The sequence below is a fragment of the Patiria miniata genome, unplaced genomic scaffold (genome assembly GCF_015706575.1).
Source record: "Patiria miniata isolate m_02_andy unplaced genomic scaffold, ASM1570657v1 HiC_scaffold_28, whole genome shotgun sequence".
NCBI classification, from domain to species: Eukaryota; Metazoa; Echinodermata; class Asteroidea; order Valvatida; family Asterinidae; genus Patiria; species Patiria miniata.
In genome coordinates, this window is record NW_024037067.1 from 8,595,354 (window position 1) to 8,618,518 (window position 23,165).

The 23,165-nt window shown below is 41.8% G+C and overlaps 1 protein-coding gene across 1 annotated transcript in view; it reads right to left on the bottom strand.

The window, feature by feature from the left end:
- The window catches only part of LOC119734815 (lipase maturation factor 1-like), a 23,697-nt gene continuing 532 nt past the window's right edge, over positions 1-23,165 (bottom strand). The window contains exons 2-11 of the mRNA XM_038208385.1: positions 20,770-21,082; positions 19,740-19,750; positions 18,344-18,492; positions 16,433-16,498; positions 15,485-15,655; positions 14,959-15,142; positions 13,675-13,828; positions 13,308-13,491; positions 1,806-1,918; positions 1-500 (exon numbers count right to left, since the gene is read on the bottom strand). Of these exons, the coding sequence (XP_038064313.1) occupies positions 278-500; positions 1,806-1,918; positions 13,308-13,491; positions 13,675-13,828; positions 14,959-15,142; positions 15,485-15,655; positions 16,433-16,498; positions 18,344-18,492; positions 19,740-19,750; positions 20,770-21,082 (1,568 nt within the window). The 3' untranslated portion in view covers positions 1-277. The remainder of the gene's footprint in view (positions 501-1,805; positions 1,919-13,307; positions 13,492-13,674; positions 13,829-14,958; positions 15,143-15,484; positions 15,656-16,432; positions 16,499-18,343; positions 18,493-19,739; positions 19,751-20,769; positions 21,083-23,165) is intronic.

The following is a 23,165-nucleotide window of genomic DNA, read 5'->3' on the forward strand; positions in this document are numbered from 1 at the left end:
GGTTCTGTCATGGCGCAAGCAAATCGCAGGTCGACCTCGGGGCGGCTTAAGGTAAACTTTTGGTCAAAGAAATAAGAAACTTGAGGCCACTTCCAAAATCCTGTGTCTAGAGCTATTGTCTAGGTCCTGATGACAATAGATGAAGCCTTAGCTCAGGAAGACTGCTTCAGACAGGGTCTAACCCATCTGCCTTTATCTACGGCAACCCAGGGAAGCTACTGGAATGCACCCATCACATGACCTATACTTTGAATATGACCTTTGACATCTGACCTTTTTACCCCGACCTTCCCTTTTTAGCCCTCCTCTGCTCTCGTAGTTTCCTTTTTGCATACTTAGGCAGGTCCCAGCTTTGGCTCCGGATGTAACTCTCCAGGCTCTCCAGCGAGACCGGTGGGAGGTAGCTCTTCAGGAACTTCCTGGTCCACCAAGCGCCCTCCTGTGACTGCTTGCTGCCAATTTTGGTGTACTGGTAACGATAGTGCAGAGCTCGAACGAACCTGATGTGAATTGACATATTACAAGAACAATGAATTGAATGTCTGCATTACTGATTATACCTTGGACTGAAAAATAAAAAAATATAATAATTTATACATTTATACTGTGCAAATTCCATAAGAATATGATCAAATGCGCATCACAATTATTATCCCTGTTCATCAGGAATGAGACCCTGCAGCAGCTCGAGATCCGCGCAATATGGTCTCTACCTTCACAGGTACCCATTTATACACCTGGGTGGAGAGCAATCGTAGTAAAGTGCCTTGCCCAAGCGCACAAGCACCATGTTCCCCGTCAGGGTTCGAGCCCATGTACCACGGCACATGAGTCAAACATAGTAACCATTGGACCACAGCACCCCACAAAATAAAACCTAGTAGAGCTGCACACGATTTCACGAAGCGCTGCGACGCGTCGCAACCCGAGCTACGACGTGTAACACGTCGCAACTCATCGTATAATCCAGTTCACGAAACGTCCAATGTGTTTATCGCGTCGTAAGTTCCTTGACAATGGCTTAAAACACGTCGCAAGTTACGACGTGTCTAGTGGTCATTGCAAAATAAGAAGAGTCCTTTTCTTGGCCAGTTTTATGGCATAAAAAATACATAAACGAGACTTTAATACCAAGACAATGCTAAGTTGTAAATAGAAAATGCATTGAATAATTATGAATTAGCCTGGAATATTGCAGTTGAAATTTCAAAGTAGCTATACAGTCCACTGAGAGCTTGTTTTACTTTAGAAATTGCATTATAGATCCGCCATTTTGTTTTACGTTTTAACAATATTTCAAGAGGAGATCCAACGACTCTTTGGTGAATATCAGACAACTATTAACTGTACGCTGAATAAATACATAAAACAAAACACCAAGTTGTGCTATAAATACTCCTATGACGCGTCGCATTTACGACGTGTTTTGTGAAATGAATCGCAGGATGCGTCGCAGCTGCGAGGCATCGTAGGGATACGACGCGTCGCAGCGCTGCGATGCATCGTAAGTAACGATAAGTTTCATGAAATCAGGTGCTGGTTCCAGAACACACAAATTTCTATTCAATTGATTTAGAATGGCTATTCACTCTTTTCATGCATCTGGTATCTTGGCTGGATTAAACCCATTACTGGTAATCCTAAGCGATAGCACTGCCCGGCTCTTTTCACCAGCCAACAGCCAGGCAAAATCACAAGTGACAGTCAATCAGTCTGTCAGTGAGACAGGAACTGCGTGTCCAAAAAATAAATTAAATATAAAGTGCCTTTTCTTGCAGTGAACTGTCGAGAGCAGGCAAACCAACCTTGGCGGGTTGCCGTTCTGGAATGGGTTGTGAGCTATCAATGATGTCATCCCTTCATCGTTGTACAGGAACTTCCCAGCAAGGTGCACCAACCATGGATTGGACTCGTAACTCTGGTATGCAAGTAAAAAGAAATTAAGTTTACAATTGCACCATGTGACAAGTCTCTTTGTGAGTTTGTGGGGTTCTGAAAAGAACCGGGGGAAACTCAACATTTCGGGCAGTATGTTCTGCCCATCGTCAGGAGACTCCTGCTGATTGGCAGAGCATATACTGTCTAAAAATTTGAATTCTCCCGGTTCTTTTCCTAACCTCACAAACTCACAACGAGATTTGTAACATGGTGCAACTATAAACTTGATCTTATTGGGTGCGTCCGAGTAGCTCACCCGGATCGACTCGGGTAAAGGCAGACGGGTTAGCGACGACACCTGTGCTAATCGAACTCTCAAATGCGAACCATCATGATCTTCAAGTGACGTCTCACACTCTAACAAAACATGAAAAAGCAGGAGAAAAGGATTGGTGTACACTGGCTAGAAAACTATGACAGTACCAGACAACAAGCTAAAGATAGCTACATTATAATCCTTTTTCGGACTGAGTCTTACTTTCAGATTTACTGCTTTTCCGTCAATCGCAAAAAGTTTGGGCTCGAATTATAGCCTCTAAAGCCACAATGAGATCAATAATATTGTTTTACATCTCAAATAAAATTGATTTTTAGGTCCACTAGATCTTTTTTTCTGCTGTCTGGCTGCCATATTAGTCCATTTCTTGGAATGAACAATACATGCGTGTGACATATGTCCACCACTGAGTCTGTTCCACAATCAGGGTCTGTGGTGGCTGACCCGGGTGAACCCCGAGAAAGCAACAGAGCTAATCGAACGGCACGGGGCTAACCCGAGTCGACCCGGGTGAGCTATCGAACGCACCCACTGCTATCTTCGCCAAGGAAACCTTCACATCTTACATGAGTATAAAAAGATTTAAAAATGAGAATTTGAGGGGAAAACCTCCAAAAACGGTTCATCTGAATACAAATTCAGCCTTTTCCATTTGACTTGTGACTGACTGGACACCTTATCTGCTTGAGGCAACATACGTCGGTTTATATTTGAACAGATCATTCCAATGTTATTGGTTTGAACGTGCGACTACTGGAAATTCTTTGAACAATTTCAGACCCAACGTCTTTTTTAGAGTATGTGACCAGGCCCAAGCTTCAGCTTGAACTCTCCTAATAGAATTTGTCAGAAGTGAAGGTGGACAACCCAGAGCGGTTAGGAAAACTCCAAATGGATGGCTGCAAGGCAGACAAAGCCATTATATATTGAAGGTACACATTCATGTTTATACCTCAGCCTTTCAGATTTTGTCTGATTTCAAGTTGATTACATATTTCTTTTATAATAATTCTTAGTTGTTACCATGGTTTCATGTACCCTGCGTACATTTGTACAAATGTTCTGTTGTCTTTTAAATTATGGATTGTGCAATTTTGTTCAACTGGAGTGAAATACCCCACTAATTTGTTTTCATTTTTTTATAAGATTTTAGGCTTTCCTGACGATGACTAGAGCAGGCTAGTCGAAACGTTGAGACCACAGACAAGTTAGTTTAGAACTTGAAGCGGGACTGTTCTTATCAGAACTAAAAGCTACTTAGCGAAAGTTGATAATAAGCAGGACAAGTTATTTTCAAAACTAAATATGGCCGTGTCCGAAACGGGCTTCCAGAGCTACGGCTACGTCTATTGTCAGCGCATCCCAGCTTATTTTCATTGGGCGTGGACCTAGACCTAGCTCTAGACAGTTGATTCGGTTGTGTCAGCCTTTGCAGGTGATGGTGTATTATAGCGTGTGGTGGCTATATAGCTTGGCATTTGGGATGGGTATGCAGATCCCCGACGTCGGGGGGGGGGGGGGGGGGGGGGGGGGGGGGGTATTACTAATAAGGGCTGCCTTACAATAGATATTTTTTGCTTCATGGTTTCATGAAACTGTCCAAGTCTTCTTGTATATTTGACATGTTGCTTATTTAAGCAAGGACAGTTGGTCGGTATTCGGTATTGTTTGAAGTTGAATTTGAAAAACAAAATACCCCAGTACAGTATTGCGTTAATGTTGGTATTATTCTTATGCTCAAACCTAATTTGTTTATTGAGTGAGATCTAACCCTGACCATCTCGGCCATTACAAGTGATTTCTAACTAAATTAATTAAACATAAGAAAACACCACCTACTGGTAGTTTAGTGTCAGTGGTGTTCCTGCATTTCTGACATATTTGAGGTGTTCTCATTTTGACAGTTTATCATAAATATGTATTTGTTTATTCTTAAATTTAACTGGGCAGCCCATTCAGTGGAATCCACTGGTCTCCCATGGGGCCCAGTAAAGAGAAGACAATGTGAAGAAAGTACAGTTTAAGAGGTGGGAGGGAAAACCCCAGAAGAATATTCCCGGGAAGACCCACGGAATCAGGCAGGGACTGAAAGCCCAATCCACATGTCTACGTCACACATCTTACCTGTAGGGCAATCTACTTATTTCCGAAGACTGGCAGGTATTCATGCTAAGAGTTTACACAATAGTGCCCTCTGGCGTCCTACCCATAATGCCCCATGGCATGTGTGCCTCATGAGCATCCTCTTTTATCTTAGCGGCAGGTCGGGTTGGATGTATAATCACTTGTAGTATTATTCATTTTTGTACTACCCTTTATTGTTCAAGAGAAGTTTTTGATTATGAGAGAAGTTAGTAGTTGAGTTGTAGTGTTGTATAAGTTTCTTCGTGTGTTTTTCTGACATTATTTCATGAAAATGAAGCTTTTAGAGAAAGAAATCTCCCTCGGGGCAGACCAAGTTCTCGGGAGACTCTGCCGGTAGCGCTGAGCAGCTACCGCACAAGCAGTCTCAAAGAATAACCGAACAGGGGCGTACCAACAAGGTTATTAAAAAAAATACACTCCTGTGCCTGAGCCAAACCTACAAAGGGTCAGCAGGGTATTGACACAGCCTTGCCCCCCCCCCCCCCCAGTACAGTGGTGAACACCGCAGGGTGCCGGGATGGACTTTTGTACCGGCTAACGGACCGGGCAGCGTTCACCCAACCCATGGGGCTTGAGGTGCTGTCAGCCATGTATGACATTAGCAATGCAGAGCGGCCGCATGGGGGAACCTCGGACCGGCTGGCTCTATAACATCTCGCTCTGAGGGACCTGGTCTGTTCTCGACACCGGATTTTACCCGTTGTTCGGGGGTCCTGGTACCCCAGTTTTTATCAGAATTTTCATTCTTCGTGAAAGAAGAGTACGAAGTAAGAACTGTAAGGTGGGTCGACAATCACGCTGTTCTTCTTCAAGTTCGGACAAGTCGTCAGACTGATCCCACCTGGGCAAATGCTACAGGGGTGAGGACTCGTTCTCTACAGCCGATTTTATGCAAGCCTTCCAATTGTTTTGGCTTCATTGTTGGCCCTATCTGCTACCTGCCAGACAGGCACTATTGGTGGTGCGTCTGAAGTGGCGAGCCACGCTTTGTAGCTCTCAATCATTGGCCACAATTGGGTGGCTCAAGGACAAAGGGAGATACCGCACACGGTTAGCTGTGCTCTGGTGTCTCCTCCTGCATTGAACTTACACCTGTCTATGTCTATTGTCTTCAAGGGGGTTGCTCAACCACTGACCCGTGGCCCTGCGCATTGGGGTGGTTCATCTGATGACGATGAGGAGGTGGCCCAAATGCAGCGGCTGTCCATTGCAGAAACAGATTCCGTTTGGTGCGAAGAGACATGATATGGTTGTTACAGCCACCCTCATGTTCAACGCGACCCTCGCATTGGGGTGGTTCATCTGAAACAGAACTACGCTTGGTGTAAAGGGACATAATTCGGGTATAACAACTACCCTCTGCTGTTAAACCCAGCCTGAACATAAATTCTTCAAGCGTAGGAGGGATTCAACAACAAAAATAACATGTTCCCGATCCTTCCTTCAGATCAGGTGTGTGTGGATTGCTTTCTCAAGATTATGTTTACTGACAAATGGCAACCATTCGCCAAGAGAGAACGTGATTATTATCATTTCCCCTCTGCTGATTTTGATAATTTTTTTGCCATGCCTTCCCAATCCGACACAGCGAAAGACAAGCTAGCAGCGGATAAGGTAACCACAGCACCAAAGCGGCCATTCGCAGATAAGACTCGGGGCAAGCTTGAGGACACTCTAAAAAAAGTGGACTCTGCCTCCTGCCACGGCGTCGGGTCTTTTTCTTGCTCCTCCTCATGGAGTATTTAGTCTCAGGTTGTGAGGATGACTCAGCAGTTCCGGCGGACATGTTGACCCCCGTTTTCACTGCCTAGACCACAGTCTTCACTTAGTGCTCGATCAGTTTATTACAAGTGTCGATCCTGACGACCTCGGCCCACCAGGGTAATGTGCTGGATGCGATGCTTCTCCCATCACAGGGCACCTGCAAGAGATTCGAGACCCTCCCTCAAACGGGCAAGGATATTTTTTAGGGCGAATTTGAGGATTAAAATTGCAAGCTGAGGCAAAGCGGTTGAAGATTACTGAGAAGATCAATCTCAAGAAGCTGCCAACCCCCACAGCCAAGGTAGTGCAGGGTAAGAAAAAATCGTCATTTGTTATTACCCGTTGCAAACTGCTGAAGTCTAACCGTGGTAGTTTTCGTGGCCACACCGACATGTCTGGTGCATGTGCCCCATAGACTCGATCTTTCACCGGACAACAACGGCCCCATCCTGGCTGTGGTTTCCAAACGCCTGCTCCCTGTTATCCCGGAGGCTGGCATAAATGACTTGCCCAACTCGTGGCAAACTCCCACCATCGGAACAATACCGTCCCACCAAAGAAGGCGCTGCTCCATTGAGGAGGAGATCTGCTGCCTCCTTAAAAAAAAAAGGGGCAGTACACATATTTCCCTTGTGGAAACGCAATCAGGGTTTATGACGACCTTCTTCTTGGTGCCCAAGAAGGACACCAGCGTATGGCACCTCATCCTAAACTTAAAGCCCCAGAACAGATTTATTCGTCCGAAACACTTCCATATGGATGCACTCAAGATTATCCTCGAGTCAATCCACACGCCAGCATGGTGGGCCAGACTAGCCCTATAAAGCACTGAGAATTCCTCTGGTTCCAATACAAAGATATCCATTACAAATTCACGGTGCTCCCATTTGGCCTTTCCAAATCACCCTGGGTCTTTACCCGGGTAATGAAGGCGTTGGGGCTGTGATGCGGGGATGGGGAGTGATCATGTACCCTGACGATTGGATCGTCTTGGGTCAATCTCGGGAGACCACAAATGTGGCGCTTGACCTCACATGGCACCTCACATCGGACCTCGGATTAATTATCAACACCGAGAAGGGACAAAATTCCATACTCGGCCATCCCAATTCTCACCAAATTTTGAATCCCCGACAGGTTTAAAAAGTGGCGAAATTTATGTCAAGTAGGTTTATTCCAAAGTTGATGGAAGGGGTAAATCGCTGTAGTATCCCCACCCTGATACTGTTAGTATTATGGATTTTGTTTGCTATATGCAGGAAGAGCGTATTGGAAGATCAATAGCTGGGTTCGTTTCAACTACCTTCCACCTTATTATACTGGATGACTGAGAACATTGTTATACATAAATAGAACAGTATCTTGTGATCAAAGTATATAAGGGCTGGTGGAAGCTGCACAAATCATTCTGACAACATGTCTGAGCAAACTTAAAGATTAATTCGACTAGCGAGAGAGGTGCTGGCAAACTCCGCTGCCACCATTGAATTTTGCAAGGAACGGGCACTGATTGCTGCCACCCCTATGTCAAGGCCATTTTAATTTCCCTCGTGAGGGATACTAAAGTTCAATCTAATCTAATCTAATCTAATTTGTAGGGTATGCCGTAAGCTGTTGATTTGGTCCGCCAGAGCGGACTTGGTCGACGGCTTTTCCTAGTGATGCAATAGACGATCTTGCAGCAAACGGGCCCACAATTGCACAAATCAGCGTGGCAGCTGGTTTGCTGGTAGCCATATGTCACTTGACAAGATATTGGTTTTGACCACCTACTGCTGGGCCGCAACGGATGTCCAACATCGCAGCCATGCAGGAATTGAGCTACAACGGTGGCACTAGTAGTGAAACTGTTGTGGACTAGTTCACGTATTGCCGCGAAGTATGTCTCCATGCGATCCAGCAGGACACATCAAAGCAAATCCGCAGTCCAAACAAGACAGTAGAGCTTGACAAATTCAAATTTGGTCAACGAAAGTACAACCGTGGCCGTCTCGTCGAGAGTAAGTGGGTCCTAGGGGTATTTACCGTGAGACAAAGGAAGCCTTCTTTATAGAGGTGGCTAATCGAGATTCCGCAACCCTTGTTCCTCTTATCAAGGAATATGTGGCGGCAGGATCTACGATCTTGACGCATTGCTGGAAAGCGTATTGCCGCGAAGTATGTCTCCATGCGATGCAGCACACATCAAAGCAAATCCACAGCCCAGACAAGACAGTAGAGCTTGACAAATTCAAATTTGGTCGACGCAAGTACAACCGTGGCAGTCTCGTCGAGGGTAAGTGGGTCCTAGGGGGTATTTACCGTGAGCAAAAGAAACCTTCTTTATTGAGGTGGCTAATCAAGGTTTCACAACCCTTGTTCCTCTTATCAAGAAATATGTGGCGGCGGGAACTATGATCTTGACGGATTGCTGGAAAGCGTATTGCCGTGAAGTATGTCTCCATGGGATCCAGCAGCACACTTCAAAGCAAATCTGCAGCCCTGACAAGACAGTAGAACTTGACAAATTCAAATTTGGTCGACGAAAGTACAACCGTGGCCGTCTCGTCGAGGGTAAGTGGGTCCTAGGGGGTATTTACCGTGAGACAAAGGAAACCTTCTTTATAGAGGTGACTAGTTGAGATTCTGCAACCCTTGTTCCTTTTATCAAGGAATATGTGGCCGCGGGATCTACAATCTTGACGGATTGCTGGAAAGCATATGACTGCGTCGATAAAGAAGGATTCTAGCATTTCACAGTAAACCACTCCTTCAACTTCGTGGACCCAGAGACCGAAGCCCACCAATCAAAACTTCAAGTGCCAGTGGTGGCAGGTCAAGCAAAGTTTGCCGAGCACACACACAAGATCGAGCGTGAGCTTTGGCTTCTACCTGGCAGAATACAGGTGGCGCCAGAAGAACAAGGGGCGCGACGCCTTCGAGCAGATCCTCAGCGACATCGTATGGCTCTACAAGCCACCATTGAGGATACAACCCCTTCGAATAGATCCTCAGCAACATCGTGTGGCTCTACAAGCCACCAATGAGGATGTAAATGCTCCCCTTGCTCAAAGAGCAAATTCCAACTTGCTCAATGGCCTACTGCTTCGGCAGAAAAGCCAAACAATAAATAAAGGAAGGATTTGGTTCCCTTATCCCGAGTGCCAGACTCTAAAAAGGGGGGGGGGGTGGAATAATAAAATCTTAAGCCTGTGTATACAAGCGCTGCGCAGGCCCATTGTCAATGGTTTGGAATAAGCCACCAGAGCAACTTACAAGTGTAGTCCATTTTATGAATGAGAAACGTATTTAAATTGTTTAATCTTATTTAGAAATTGCCGACTTTTCCCGGAGCTTTTCTAGTCAAGATCTTAAGGTGTGTATTCCAAGAAACAAGTGCAACGTACAGTGGAGCCAATTAAGTGGTGCTTTTGGCTGTGATCTGGATGATATGTTCATGAATTCTCTGCCAGGAATCCAGACCAAAGCACCACGGCAACAGCATATTCGTATAATCATGATTTAGGAATTCATTCACCAATTCCAAACCAATATTGCCAAAGTGGCAAAGTGTGTTTGTTCATACTTGCGTGTTTCTATGTGTGTACATATTTGTATGTCTTTATATTCATCTATCTGTACATTAAACATGTTTTTTCTTATTAACGTAATTACATGTACTTGTCAGTTGCTTAACTTTGTTTTAATCATTGGTCGTTGATTACATTAAACTTAACAATTTTTTTAATGTGACTCAATTCTTTAATTTATTCTTTAGTTTACGGTTATGTTTAAATTGTTTGGTACCATTATTTGGTACAATTAGGCACGAACCATTAATCATTAACGCATTGGTATGTATTAAATGTATCAGCATCGTCATCATTGTTTGACTGTACCACAGGCGACCACAAATTTCTTCCAACGACTATGTTCACTGGCAAGGTTGACAAGTTGCCTTGGTTGGAGCAGAGATGAAATGAATGTATAAATATTTGTCTATACAATTTATGTAAAGACAAATATTTCTATAAAAAACTTTTAATGAATTCAATGAAAAATAGATGTTGAATCAATAATTGAACCCCCCCCTCCCCCAAAAAAAATATTGGACATGATATTTATTCCAAAACTGGGAGGTGTTAATCCGCCAGTGGCTAAGGATGGCTGATTCATTACCCTTATGTTTACTGCATCGTGGATAGCTACATGGGTTCAAATCCTGACTGTGGGAACATGGTGCTTGTGCTCTTAAGCAAGGCACTTTACCATTATTGCTTCGTCCTTCGGATGGGACGTGAAGCTGTAGGACCTGTGTGTTGTGTAATGCACGTTAAAGAACCCAGTAACACTTATTGCTAAGAGAATGGGTTTACCCCGGTGTTTCTGGCAGTGGCTGCAATATGCACCGCAGCACCTTGTAAACCCTTATAAGGTGCTACATAATGGGTCTTATATTTCTAATAGACTTCATTTACCTGTCTTTAATAATAGACATAATTTCCAGCGCCTTGAGTACCTAAAATTTGTTGGTAGATATGTGCGCTGTATAAGATTCCGGTATTATTATTATTATTATATAGATGGCATACACCTTCACATCTGGAATATTTCCATAGCTCTGTGTAAAGTATACATATGCAAAAAAAATATGACTTTCAGAATGGTGATTGTGTCCTTGGGCAAGACACTTTAATACAATTTTTTATATTACACTGTGTAAAGTGCAAATGTGAGCAATGAATAATAATTTATTTTAATGTTAATACAGCGCTTTCCATCGTGTCAACAATCTCAAAGCGCTTTACAATTATTCCCCCGTTCATAAGGCCATGAGACCACGCGGCAGCCAATATCAGCGCACATTCAGACCTCTACCCTCACAGGTACCCATTCATACTCCTGGGTGAATATCAGACATTACCAAGATGAGCTGAAAAAGGCAGCAAGCTTCAAATCACTGACGGGACAATCAAAGCATTCACTGCTGCTCAGAATAAATGACGGACAAAGGATTAAAAAGAAGAGGTATATATGAATGAGAGTAAAAGTCCTCACAAAAGATGACAAGAAGATAAAACAATAAACATGGATGTAATGGTGTCCTTGACCCTAAGAACTAACCCTACCAGGAAGGAGACACAGCAACTGGAAGGGTGTGCCGTTCACCCGCAATTTAAGGGGACTTCCATACCCAGCGGGCACATAACTTCACAGGTCACCATGTCCCAACCAGATCTAACCTACAGTAAACGCCATGACCTCGAGGAGACACATGAACAAGCTGGGGAAAAGGACTAGTGTACAACGGCTAGATAACTATTGACAGTACCAGACAACAAGCTAAACATAGCTATAAATTAGTCGATAGGTGTTGATGCACACGACACTTGAAGGCCACTAACTCACTAAATGGCCTCCAAAGCCACTGAAGGCCGGTTCATACTCAGTGCGAAAGCGAATGCGAATGCAAAATTTTGCACTGCGATTTCGCAAAAGTTGAGCACATCTCACAGCCGGCATATTTTGCAGCCTACATTTCACGACGTCAAACACAAATTTCCTGAGACTCTCTAAATTTCCTGAGACATAACCTCATAGTTCGCAACTTTAAACAACTGGCTTACAAGTCTCTTGTATGACCACTAATGCAATATGGTTCCGTTGTTCGGTACAAAAAAATCTCATCAGTCAACTGGAAAGACCCGGTAGTGCTGCGCTGTGCAGCGAGATTTGTCTCAAATTGTTTTCACACCTCAAGTGTCAGAACAATGCTTTAAATCTCTTCTGTGGCAAATTCTTGAGGAAAGGCGCAGCATTGCTAGACTAACCGTATTCTACAAAATTACTCACGGCCTGGTTGCCGTTAACATGCCATACAAATCCAAAAATCTAGATGTCCCCACTCATACAGAAAAACTCATATGCATACAAGAGCCCATCTTGTATTAACAGAGATTACCGTCGGATGTCTTTCTTCCCCTGCATCGCTACTCAATGAAATCAACTCCTCATTCCACACTAGAAGCACATCATTAGAAGTACAAACCTATCCTATTGAATAGTCCCGTAACGTCCAACTAGTTTTTTACTGTGCACACTCCATTCACATGCTGCTCACACAACAATGTGTCTCAGTCTTCAAAGTGTTCGAAATTGGCGCATAAATTGGAAGAAGAAGGCCTGAATGGCAGATAAGCCATAAAACCGATGAATCAATGAATGATCATCAGGAAAAATACCATATCAACAAGAATGTCAGCTTATTTGCAGAGCTGATCTGCTTGTCCACAAAAACAATCCCAAATACACATTTCTTTTCTGAGGGTTGCAGATGCCGAAACAGAAAAGGCAGGTTTTTCTTTAATCACTTCATCGAGATTATTTTTGCCGAAAATTTTGATATTCACAAAAGGCAAAATTTTCCAGCCAACTTCTGATATACAGCCAAACGCCACAAATACTGATTCGCAGGAGTCATTGCAACAGTATTTGTACGATATTTCTTGCCGAAAACTCATATATTTAAATACTCCAGGTGCGCACTGCAGCGTAAATTGTACGACAATAGGCTGTGCACAATGGCCAATTCAAGATCAACACACTGTCCGCCTCCACAGAGTTTGTGTGTGTGTACAAAAGGCACGAGGGATTAGCGTGTTTAGACGTCACCCGGACGCGAGTCGAGGCAATCTTGACGTCTTAACCCGTCAGCCGTGCCTGTGTATAAAAACAGCCAGGGCGTGTTATCACGTCTTCCAATGCGAACTGGTTAAAACAATAATCAAAAGGTCTAGGAGAACAAAATAAATTTACCGAAGAGTATACACAGCATATCTTAAAGTATCATTAAAAAAAGCTGGGAAATTACGGCAAAAACTACAAGCAAAAGCCTCTGCAATTGACTCCATGCACTGAGTACCCCCTCAACGGTAATAAAGAGAGAGTTGGGGGAGACCACTGGAAGTGGAAGATAAATTCAAATGCATTGCTGACGCCACATGAGGCTTCCACGAAACAGTCACAGCTTTGCCAACATTCAGCATAAAGTGAGTCGTGCGTACTTCGCGCCATAGCACGTGAACAAGTTTGCGCATGCGGCGCGTGCAACTCCCACCGGGGCTCTCGAAAGTGTTCGCAAAGTGTCACCTAGTGTTCATGCACAGAGTCCACTGCAGGGGTTGATACAAGGACTAAAACCTACCTGGAAGGCAGCGAACCACATGAGCCAGTCCAGCCGATAGTGATAAGGTGATATCAGGCAGGGTCTACGAGTCACGTTCCCCGGCTTGCATATAAACTCATACTCCAGCCAGACAGCGCTAGGGTCCTTGGGATTGGTTGCATACGTCCCCTCAAATATGACCTCAGTTCTTTCTTTGGTGATACTGAGGGGGAGAAGGGGGGGGGGTAAAATACAACTTCAGGGTTTGAATAACTGGAGTGATGTGGTAGGGACCAGTGTTTAAGTCACAAGTACAATTGGTCAATGTTTCTGTTCAATTCTGTTATCTCTCTGATGGCATGTTTCATTTCACAGAAGTCTAATTCTGTGCGAGATGGCAACTAACCTTCCGAAAGCTCCGTAGGTGTTGACAAGTCTCAATGGATCAAAGGACGTGTTCATGGCTTGTCTCGTGGACAGTAGGTTGGAGACTACAGGGATGCTCAGGTAAGCTATCAGCAAGGCTAGGCTTATATGAAGAACTCGACGCACATAAACACCTATGACGTAAACATATATGTGATGCTAAATGGGTCGTTTGTCGGGAACTTTCATTTGGAGATTCAGGCCAAAATAGGGCCACTTCATCACATCACTTCATCACATCTATTGGTGTTCCGACTTCCATAATTTTTAAACTAAAGATGGTATCAGCATGAGGTTTTCACAGCAGTGATGCTGAGATTGTGCTATTTTCAAATCTGTAAAAATAAATTGACCAGGGTCGACAAACAACTCATTTAGCTTGATCGCATCACATATGGTACAACAAAATTTGGTTGCCTTTGACTCGTTAACTTGGGGAGCACCTTCAATCTGCATCACCTGATGCATGGTTTCACTGCATACAAAAACAGGGTGTCCCCCCACCCCCCCAAAAAAATAATACCTCAAACCAACCTCTTTTTCACAGCCTTAAAAAAAAATACATCACCAATCTTGATACATATTTGACAAGTTTATTTCATTAGCTTTTCAACAACGAAGAAATCCTCTCAATTGGACAACTATTTATTGAGTTATGGCAAATTCAAAAAGTGCCGCTTTTTAATTTTGTCCACGGTGACTGATGCTTGACTGCTGCAATGAGAACAAGGGCCAAAACTTGCATCCGTGAAAGAGGCAACCATTAGTAGGGGGCAGAGCAGAACAATAACCATCTAAGATGGTAACAAAATAGTCCTTCCCAAAAAGAGGAATGAACAATATTGCAAAAAGTTAAAAAAAAAAAAAAAAAAAGTAAGAATGAAAGATTATATTTACTTTTTGCAATCGATTACAAACCTATGAACGGGTACGAGCCAGCTAGACTGGTTCCCTGACCTTACAATTCCCCAATGTATGTAAACTGCTCTGTTTCTTCTTATATGGAGTCAGGGAACCAGACTACAGGAAAATGATCGTTTTTCTTGGTTTTTATAGCATTTTCGAACCCAAAACCTCAAGAAAGTCAGTGTAACTATATTTGCTATATATATTTCCAACCCCCCAATTCCATCCATTTCTGAAAATTACAGCCAAAGCAAATGATGTATATTCCCTTTAATATTTTACACAGGTGCAAAATACGCCAGTAGAACTTGATCTGTGCTTGAAATCTTGTCTATCATGTGACAATCATGTGACCTACCAATTGTAGCCTGGGGTCCAGTCCCATCCCTGTCCTCTCTCTGTATCTGTCTCACAGTTGCCTTGGCCCCACTTAGCCACCCAGGGAAGAGCCAGGCTAGGCTCCTGTCATCAAAGCAGCATAGGCTGGGCAGTATGGTCAACCAGTTCAGAAAGCTCAGGTTACCGCTGATGATGAGTACCACCTAGAGGGGTTGAATTTTTCATTTTTTAATTATATACAGGGTGAGACAACGAAAGCAAAACCCAAATATTGGGCGATTGTTTTAGGGAAGTTCTGCATGTAGCTTTTTCAAAATGTAGGATATGAAAGCCCAATTCTCAAGCTTTCTTTTAGAACAAGAATCATTCAAATCACTCATGTACTTTTCAAGTTACAGCATTTTAAACACAACCACCATTTTAAGGTTCTGCCCACGGATCAAAAAAGTCACAAATGACAAATGATCTACTCTACCTTTCATCCCATAATTCAATATCTTTTTATGTAATCATGATATGAAATGTAACAGGGATTTTTGACATACCTGAAAGAAAATTTGAATTCCTCCTGCTAGCAGCATCGTCGGTCGCCATGGTATCAGGATAAAAATGGGCACAACCAACTCCACAAAGTGATTGGACAATGTCTCAAACTTGTGCATAGCTTCTGGAGTCTGATGTAGGTAGTAACTGATGGGGTTGGGAACAGGCTGGGTCTGAAAGAAAAATTCATGAAGTTTTCCGACTTTTAAAAAAAAAATTCAATAGAAGTTGCCTGCAACAAGGCTGAAAGCCACTCATGGTAATGGGCTGCAAAAAAAGACAGGCAACAAGGTTTGCTGGCTCCTGTACCACAAAAATAAAACTCGAACAGTGCGTTACAGGTATGTGCTACACATGACCTAATCCTCTTCAATGAAGAACCACAACCTTAAGTTTCGGGTGACTAGCAATATACCTAAAAATTGTTTTACTAAATACAGTCGGCCATTGTTTTCAATAATATCTGTGCCGTATTTACAGTTGTTATTTCTTACAGATCAAACAATCGTATTAGTTCGTTATTGAAAAGTGAGGTCAGAGACCAAGTCAAAGTTCAATCAGTTGAACTCTGTCGAGACATCACCAGTGTCTCTCAGCAACCAGACGCTTAATAGTGACAACTATAAACTGCATGTAAGATGATTGCACATCCATTTTTCAGATTATAAATCGGCTTTGAAAGTACACGTAGTCTGATGTTCTTTGATAGAGAGTAGAAAAAGTATGAGAGAAAACCACACAATTTACAAAGTCTTAACATGAAAGTGACAATGCATTGAACTTTGCCAAGTTGTGTATGTGTCGTCTATCCTAACTGAGCTCGTGATGGATGCAAGGGCTTCATAAAGTTAACCCCTTGATGGTTAAACATTGCCATATGTCTTTGCCAAATTTGCCGAATAACAAATGTTTCAATGAGCATTTCTTTTTGATTGGCATGCTTTCCATACCTCGTAGTGATAATTCATGCAGGTCAAGTCTCGCCAACATTGATCCCCTCGGATTTTGATCAATCCCTGGAAACAAGCAGAAATAAAAAGAGAAATAAAACAACTCCAAAATACTTGTTCAAGATATAGTCTTTATGAGAACAGATTTCACAATTCCTCTTATTTTATCCCCGTAACAGGGGCCATTTGTAAGTCAGCAAAGCTTCTCTGTACAATTCTACTTGGAAAGGAGTAAAAATTTCTAATCCGAATATGTTGGTAAAAGACACAGTGTTTTGGAATTTCGTGTACATGTAATTTTAAAATAAACTTTTCACCATAAGTTGATCAACAAATGCACTCAATGATGCATAAAAAGCTTTTTTTCACACCTTGTCAAAATGTGAACTAAAATTTAGGCAGTATCCTGAAACCAGTGTGTTTCATCATACATCAATGATGGTGTTTGTTATTGCAAATATTTTTTAAAAGGCCGAGAAAGATTTCTAATTTTTGTTTATACCCGCAAATTTTTTTCTGCAAGGCTCTAGCGTCGGCGTACCGCCATTCATTTGTATACCATTTTAAAGCTTGGAATCTTAAATTTATCCCTGGCGAGTATTGGTTTGTTATTTAAAAGAGTTTTCAAATTATTCGTGTTCAAATAAAGGCATGTCTAAAACAAACTCAACCGATTTTAAGGAAAATCGATGATGTGGTACATCAGATGCAAACTCAAGTCAACAAGCTGAGGAAATAACCAAAAAAAGCAGTTTATTTATTAAGAACACATTTGAACTTGAAAGGAAGAACAATATTGTGAATATATTTAGGGTGTAGTCTACGTGGATCGAAAAGAAAAGGAAACACAGAAAGTAAAAGGCAACAAGATTGTCACATCATGAACATGATGAAGCATTTCCACATTAGAATAAATGCACATGATTGATTTCCCTTGAAATCGGTTGAGTTTGTTTTTGACATGCCTTTTTACGAACACGAATAATTTCAAAACCCTTTTGAAAATCAAACCAAAACTAACCAGGGATAAAGTTAAGATTCCAAGCTTTAAAATGATATTAAAATAATGGCGGTACATGTTTCCGCAGCGACGCTAGAGCCTCAAAAAAAATGTTGCAGGTATTTTGGGACGCGCTGTATGTCAGAAGACAAAAGAAGCACAAAGACTGATCAAACATAATGACCAAGCACTATCAATTTGAGCTGTTGCATGCACTTCAGACAAATCATCGCAGAGCTGACATACCGACAAATAAGTGAAAACCCTCTTCGAGTAATTCGCGTTTGAAGTTGGACTTTTTTCTGGGCGTCGTATTTTACCCTTAATGTTTCGATAACAACCCTTTTGGTATATGTTCGAAATAAAATATGAAACGTAGTATCCCTCAGGTTTCTTATTTAATCAGAGAAGTTGAGCAATATGTTTTTATTTGATCGTAAACGTATTTGTCAGTTTGTCAAATTACAAAATCTGTAATAGCTGATTGTTCTTCACACTGTTTGTATGCTACTCGTCAGTTTGTGGAATCGTGCGCGCGCTGTAAACAGCGCGTGCGCAATCCGACAAACTGACAAATAACATTCGTTGGAACTTTGAACGCACACCTTACATTAGATGGTAACCAGTGAAATTCCGTATTGGTCACCATGTCAAATTATGGATGTTGTTGTTATGACTGATTCGCCGCAGGGGGGCTTCGAATTTCAAAATCCAGACAAGAATGAAGAATTTTGGCATAAATACTTGAAAGACCAACCTATAAAACCACAAAAACGACAAAATCTAAAAATCTCCAAATGATCGATTCGCCGGTTTTTCAGCTCTGCGACGAAATATGGTAAATGATTATAAGAACCATATGGTAAATGGTTAGTAACTGTATGTTTTTGTTTATCAAAAAATCAACTCACTGCTCCAATCATGATTCTGAAGATGAGCCACCTGTAGCCCCACAGGGTGACCCAGGGGGTGGGGGTGCGTCGGGGGTACTGGCGCAGGCTGAGCAAGGGACACATGAAGATGGCCAGGAAGCCAGTCTCAAGGAGCTGAGATTCCCAACCTGACCCAGGGAGGAAACACAAACATCTATGATTCAGCGTGGCAGGCAAAATTCTGTGACACGGGAGGGGGGGGGGGGGGGGGGGGTCAACACCACCACATTACACTAGGGGGTGTTGTTCATGATAAAGAGCTACATCTTATGTATACCCGGTACTTGCGTAACCTTACATCAAGATGGAACATTTAAAGCTTCTTTAAAAATAATCCCGGTTTTTCAGTGCCATTGAATACATTCTGGTTGTTGGGAAGTTCGAAAAATACCTCAAATCCACATTTTTTGTTTCTCATGTCAAGAAAGTGGGGGGGGGGGGGATGATCCAATAGCCCATCCCCCTTTTTCAAAAAGTGGGGAGGATATATAACCCCTTTTCCCCCTCCCCCGGGATTTAAGCCCCTGACGACATTCTTGTTGGTTTTCAAGATCATATAAAAACTTGTTGGGCGAGTGTGCCTCACCTAAAAGTGGAGTTTCATTCTTTTATAGGAACGGGGCCCGTAACTGCACAATCACCCAGTCAACTACTTGTGGTATGTTTTGATCAAATCTCCTGTAAGTGGCGTGTTCACAGAAATTTCTGTCAAGTTTCCAGTGTCTGATTATATTAGTATTCTGAGCTACCGGTATGGTCACTGCTATGCAAGGATATCCCCTATTGAGAATGGGTCAATTGCACCAAGGGTCTAATGCAAAAATAGCAGTCACTCATGCTTGTGTCCCTGAGCAACAGACTTGACTGCAATCGCAAAGAGAGTTTATAATTCACTTCTCCTTTCAGCTTTTACTGTCTGTATATGAAGATTCATTTAGAAAAATGTGATGTATCCATTTGAAAAATGGGAAATCTCGTTGATTTTGAAATAAAAACAGTGTCACAGTTTTCTTCTAAACTTAACTTTTCGCCTTAGTAACTTATTCAGTTGTATTTAACTACATTAAACCTGTCGACAGGTTTTGGGGTGCCAGGGGTGGGTGGGATTCTAAAAGGCAATAAAATGACGTTTATCGCAGTTTTGAAATAAACTCTTCATATGTTTAAATGTAAAAGGGTACTTAGGCCTAATTGGTATTTGAAATGGTTCATGACAGAAATTTGAATTCAAATGAATAAGAGATTAAAAATTATTCGATTGTCTTTTTTCTTTTTGATGCCCCAAAAGGTACCAAGCTCTGTTATCAGTGTACAATATGTTACTACCTTTTGAAAATAGTTTAACAGCATTCGCGGGGAAATCCTGAAATCTTACCGAATGAATACCTGAAAAATAAAAAAATAAAAACAAATGAAACATATAAAATTTGCATAAAAATGAAAAATATAATATTTGCATGAAAATATAAAAGTTACAAAATTAATTATTTGATCTCTTCAAACAATTTAAATATCACAAAATAACACTTCCAAACTTTGTCAACCCTGGCTGGATGTAATAAGGCAAAGTAAAAAAAAAAAAACGGTTAAAGCAAATGCATCTAAAACTGTTCATTGTAGACCAATGCAACTCTAAATGACACTGTAAATATGTTCAGTTCTCTTGTCCAACTTGTCTTTCATTTTAAAAGTGTCTTTGAATAGTGGAAACGCCAACGGTTGCAGGAAATTTTTAAATGGCGGCCATCTTGAAAAAAATAAACAATAAAAAATACAAGCCCCTCTTCCTCCTTTTTGTCAAAAACCCGGACGAGAAACATGTTTGTTTTTTTATTCGGCCTAAACTCCATTTGCAAACATCCAAAAATGAAACTGTCAAAATATCATGATATATCCTACTTGGCTGTATAAATATATGTAAACAATGCATCCTGTGAAATCATTGTTATCAGTATGCTGTCGTTTTTGAGAAAGGAGGAATTACCATCATTCAATGCTATGGTTAGGACCATTTCCAACGGAAACCGATGCTTTGCGATGAGAAAAATGAAGATGCATTTTCACATTTTCCTCCAAAAGCATAAAATCTACTGAACTGAAATTTCAACAGGTTGTTTCTTATGAAAACCTGCTTCAGATTTATTGTATTGTTGTTCTCGGAATCGCCAATAACACAATTTTTGCAAATGGTGTCAATTACCTTCAATGCTAAAAATTAATGCCAAATGAATTTTGATTGGTAAAGAATGAAGTACTTGGTGAATTAAAATATGTACTCAAAATATTGAAAGATAAAAAAAATTAAAAACAATTTGCACATCTCATGGTAATATTTCGATAAATACCAAAATTGCAGCTTCACATCTTTGGATTTTTAAAATTAAATTTTGGAACTTGGTCTTTACCATCTCTGTCCGACGCTGACCAGGGAGTGATAAAGGAGCCACAGCATCACCATGACGACCATGTTAGCACTTCCGAGTACGAGTACGAATCCAGACAGTGCAACACCAGCATACGCCAATGCGTCCAGCCAGTAATCAACAGCGCCCTCAACGTCCACGAACCACAGAATGGTCGGAGCGAAGGAGAGGGCTTGGACATTGACTTCCCCGCCGACATAGTTCTTGATGCGGTCGAGGTAGAGACGTGTCGGAAGGAGTCCATCTCGGCCCATGAGCTGCTTGTTTTGGTGCAAGGCAACGAGGAATGCAGTAACTTCATGCAGTAAAAAGGAAGAACGGGGGCTTTGATTTTAAATCTTGAATTGGGAAATGTTACAATGGCTAAATGAATGGTACAGAGAATGTTCATCTTATGTAAAATTCAAAAGTGCCCAAGTATCGCTGTTTCAAAAATTTTCATTCCCCGCTGGCAACATTTCTATTTTCTAAGGTTTTTTCCCCATCCCCCCAAAAAAGAATATTTTTCTTTTATTATTTTAACATGTCTCAAACATTTTATTGCAGAGTATTACATTTTCTTTTTCAGATTTTGGTTCCGGAGGATTTTTTTTTTTAAGGGACAAATAGCCTATACTGTCTTTAGTCCAAAATTGTAAAATGGTCTGATTCCCATCTTGTGAATACGAAGTTACAACGATAATGTTTGCATGGAGCCAGACTAAAATTTGTCACCGGAAAATGTCTAAGTACCAGGGATGTGATTGGTCTTTGACAAAAAAACCTGAAAACTTTATGCATGAAGTGCAAACTCCGGCGAGCGCGAAGCGCAAAGCCATTATGGCGTGGGGTCCGGGGCCCGCTTAAGGGCCCCGAAAAATTTTTGATTTTAGATGCTCTGTGGTGCAATCTGAGGCAATTACTGGGCACTTTCCTCTGAAATTCTGAAGCAGAAATTGTTTTAATTTTATGAAGAATTTTCCTTTATTTGTTAAAATGTACTCTTGTTCTAATAAAGTTTTTTCTGTACTCAAAGTTGAGAACCATGCTGTTCTCCCCAGGATTTTTTTCAAACCTGTGGGGGAATTTTTGTTGTGATACAACCATGGAGGAAGGAATTAACATGATACAACCACCTGCAAAGCCACGGCGTGGGTTCGGGGCCCGCTTAAGGGCCCCGAAAAATTTTGAACTTTAGAAGCTTTCTGGTGCATTTTAGAGCATTTCAGAGGAGATCTTGTAATATTTTTGTAAAAAAAAAAATCAAAATTGTAAACTTAAATCACTTCTGCTTCCGATAACATGCCTTTCAAAATAGCGTCGGTAGTATTGTTCGAAAAAAAATATTTCACCATTTCTATAATTTGTAGTAAAGCAAGGAATCGTTTATATTTCATGTATTTTGTGCCTGGATTATTCTCATTTGCGCCACGAAAATTATCAAGACTAGCCATCAAAAGTGATTAAAACTTGCCTCACCTAATAAAAAATATATTTGAGGTGGGTCATTCCACAATTATGCTTAACGTACATCACGGCCGCTAGCGCCGCAAACATTCAGTCTGGCCGGCCGTACATCGCGCCGTACACACGGCCTGCCCGGCGCAGTATCACTATCAGTGTGCATTGCTGCACGGCCCATCCCACGTGGCCGAAAATTCTGCAGGACTGCAGAAACACGCTACGATGTTTCTCCACAGGTTCGAGTTTTGCAATCTCATCATTTCAATGGAAAATACATACACAGAAAATGAAGATCACGTTCTGTGAATTAATTTGCAGAAATCCTCTTTTTCCATCGATGGTTGTTTGGTATTGTTACTATTTTTACGATCCAACTTCGGCCGATTACGCACGGAAAACGAACCTGTGAGTACTTGCAGTAGTCACTGGTTCCGGTCCTTCATCATAGCATTGATTCTGTTAGCACGCGAAGGGTACCATGGGTGTACCATGCTGCACTCGTCTGCACACCTGACCAGCGCAACACGTGCATCTCAAGTACCGACACAGGAACTAGACCTACATAACTACAACCTCGGCCCAGAGCGAAAAATCACATAATCTTACTAATGGCAATGCTTGGTCTTCAACTTCGTTCTCACATTGGGTGTTCAATATGTGCGTGCGGCATACATATATCGATCAACGAAGTTTATGTCCGTAAGTAAATTTCGGATATTTCGGCAAGCAAAACTCATTATGAATAATTAATTAGCACATTTTACCCCCCTATTTTCTCAACGGATTCACATGATTCACGTTGGTGGACTTTTGAGGCCCAAAAAACCAGATTTCCGGAAAAAAATGGAGAAATCACATCCCTGAAGTACCAAAAAACCCAGTAACTCTGCATGTTCAGTGCATATCCAGCAAGCTAAACATTTGGTTTGCGGTCT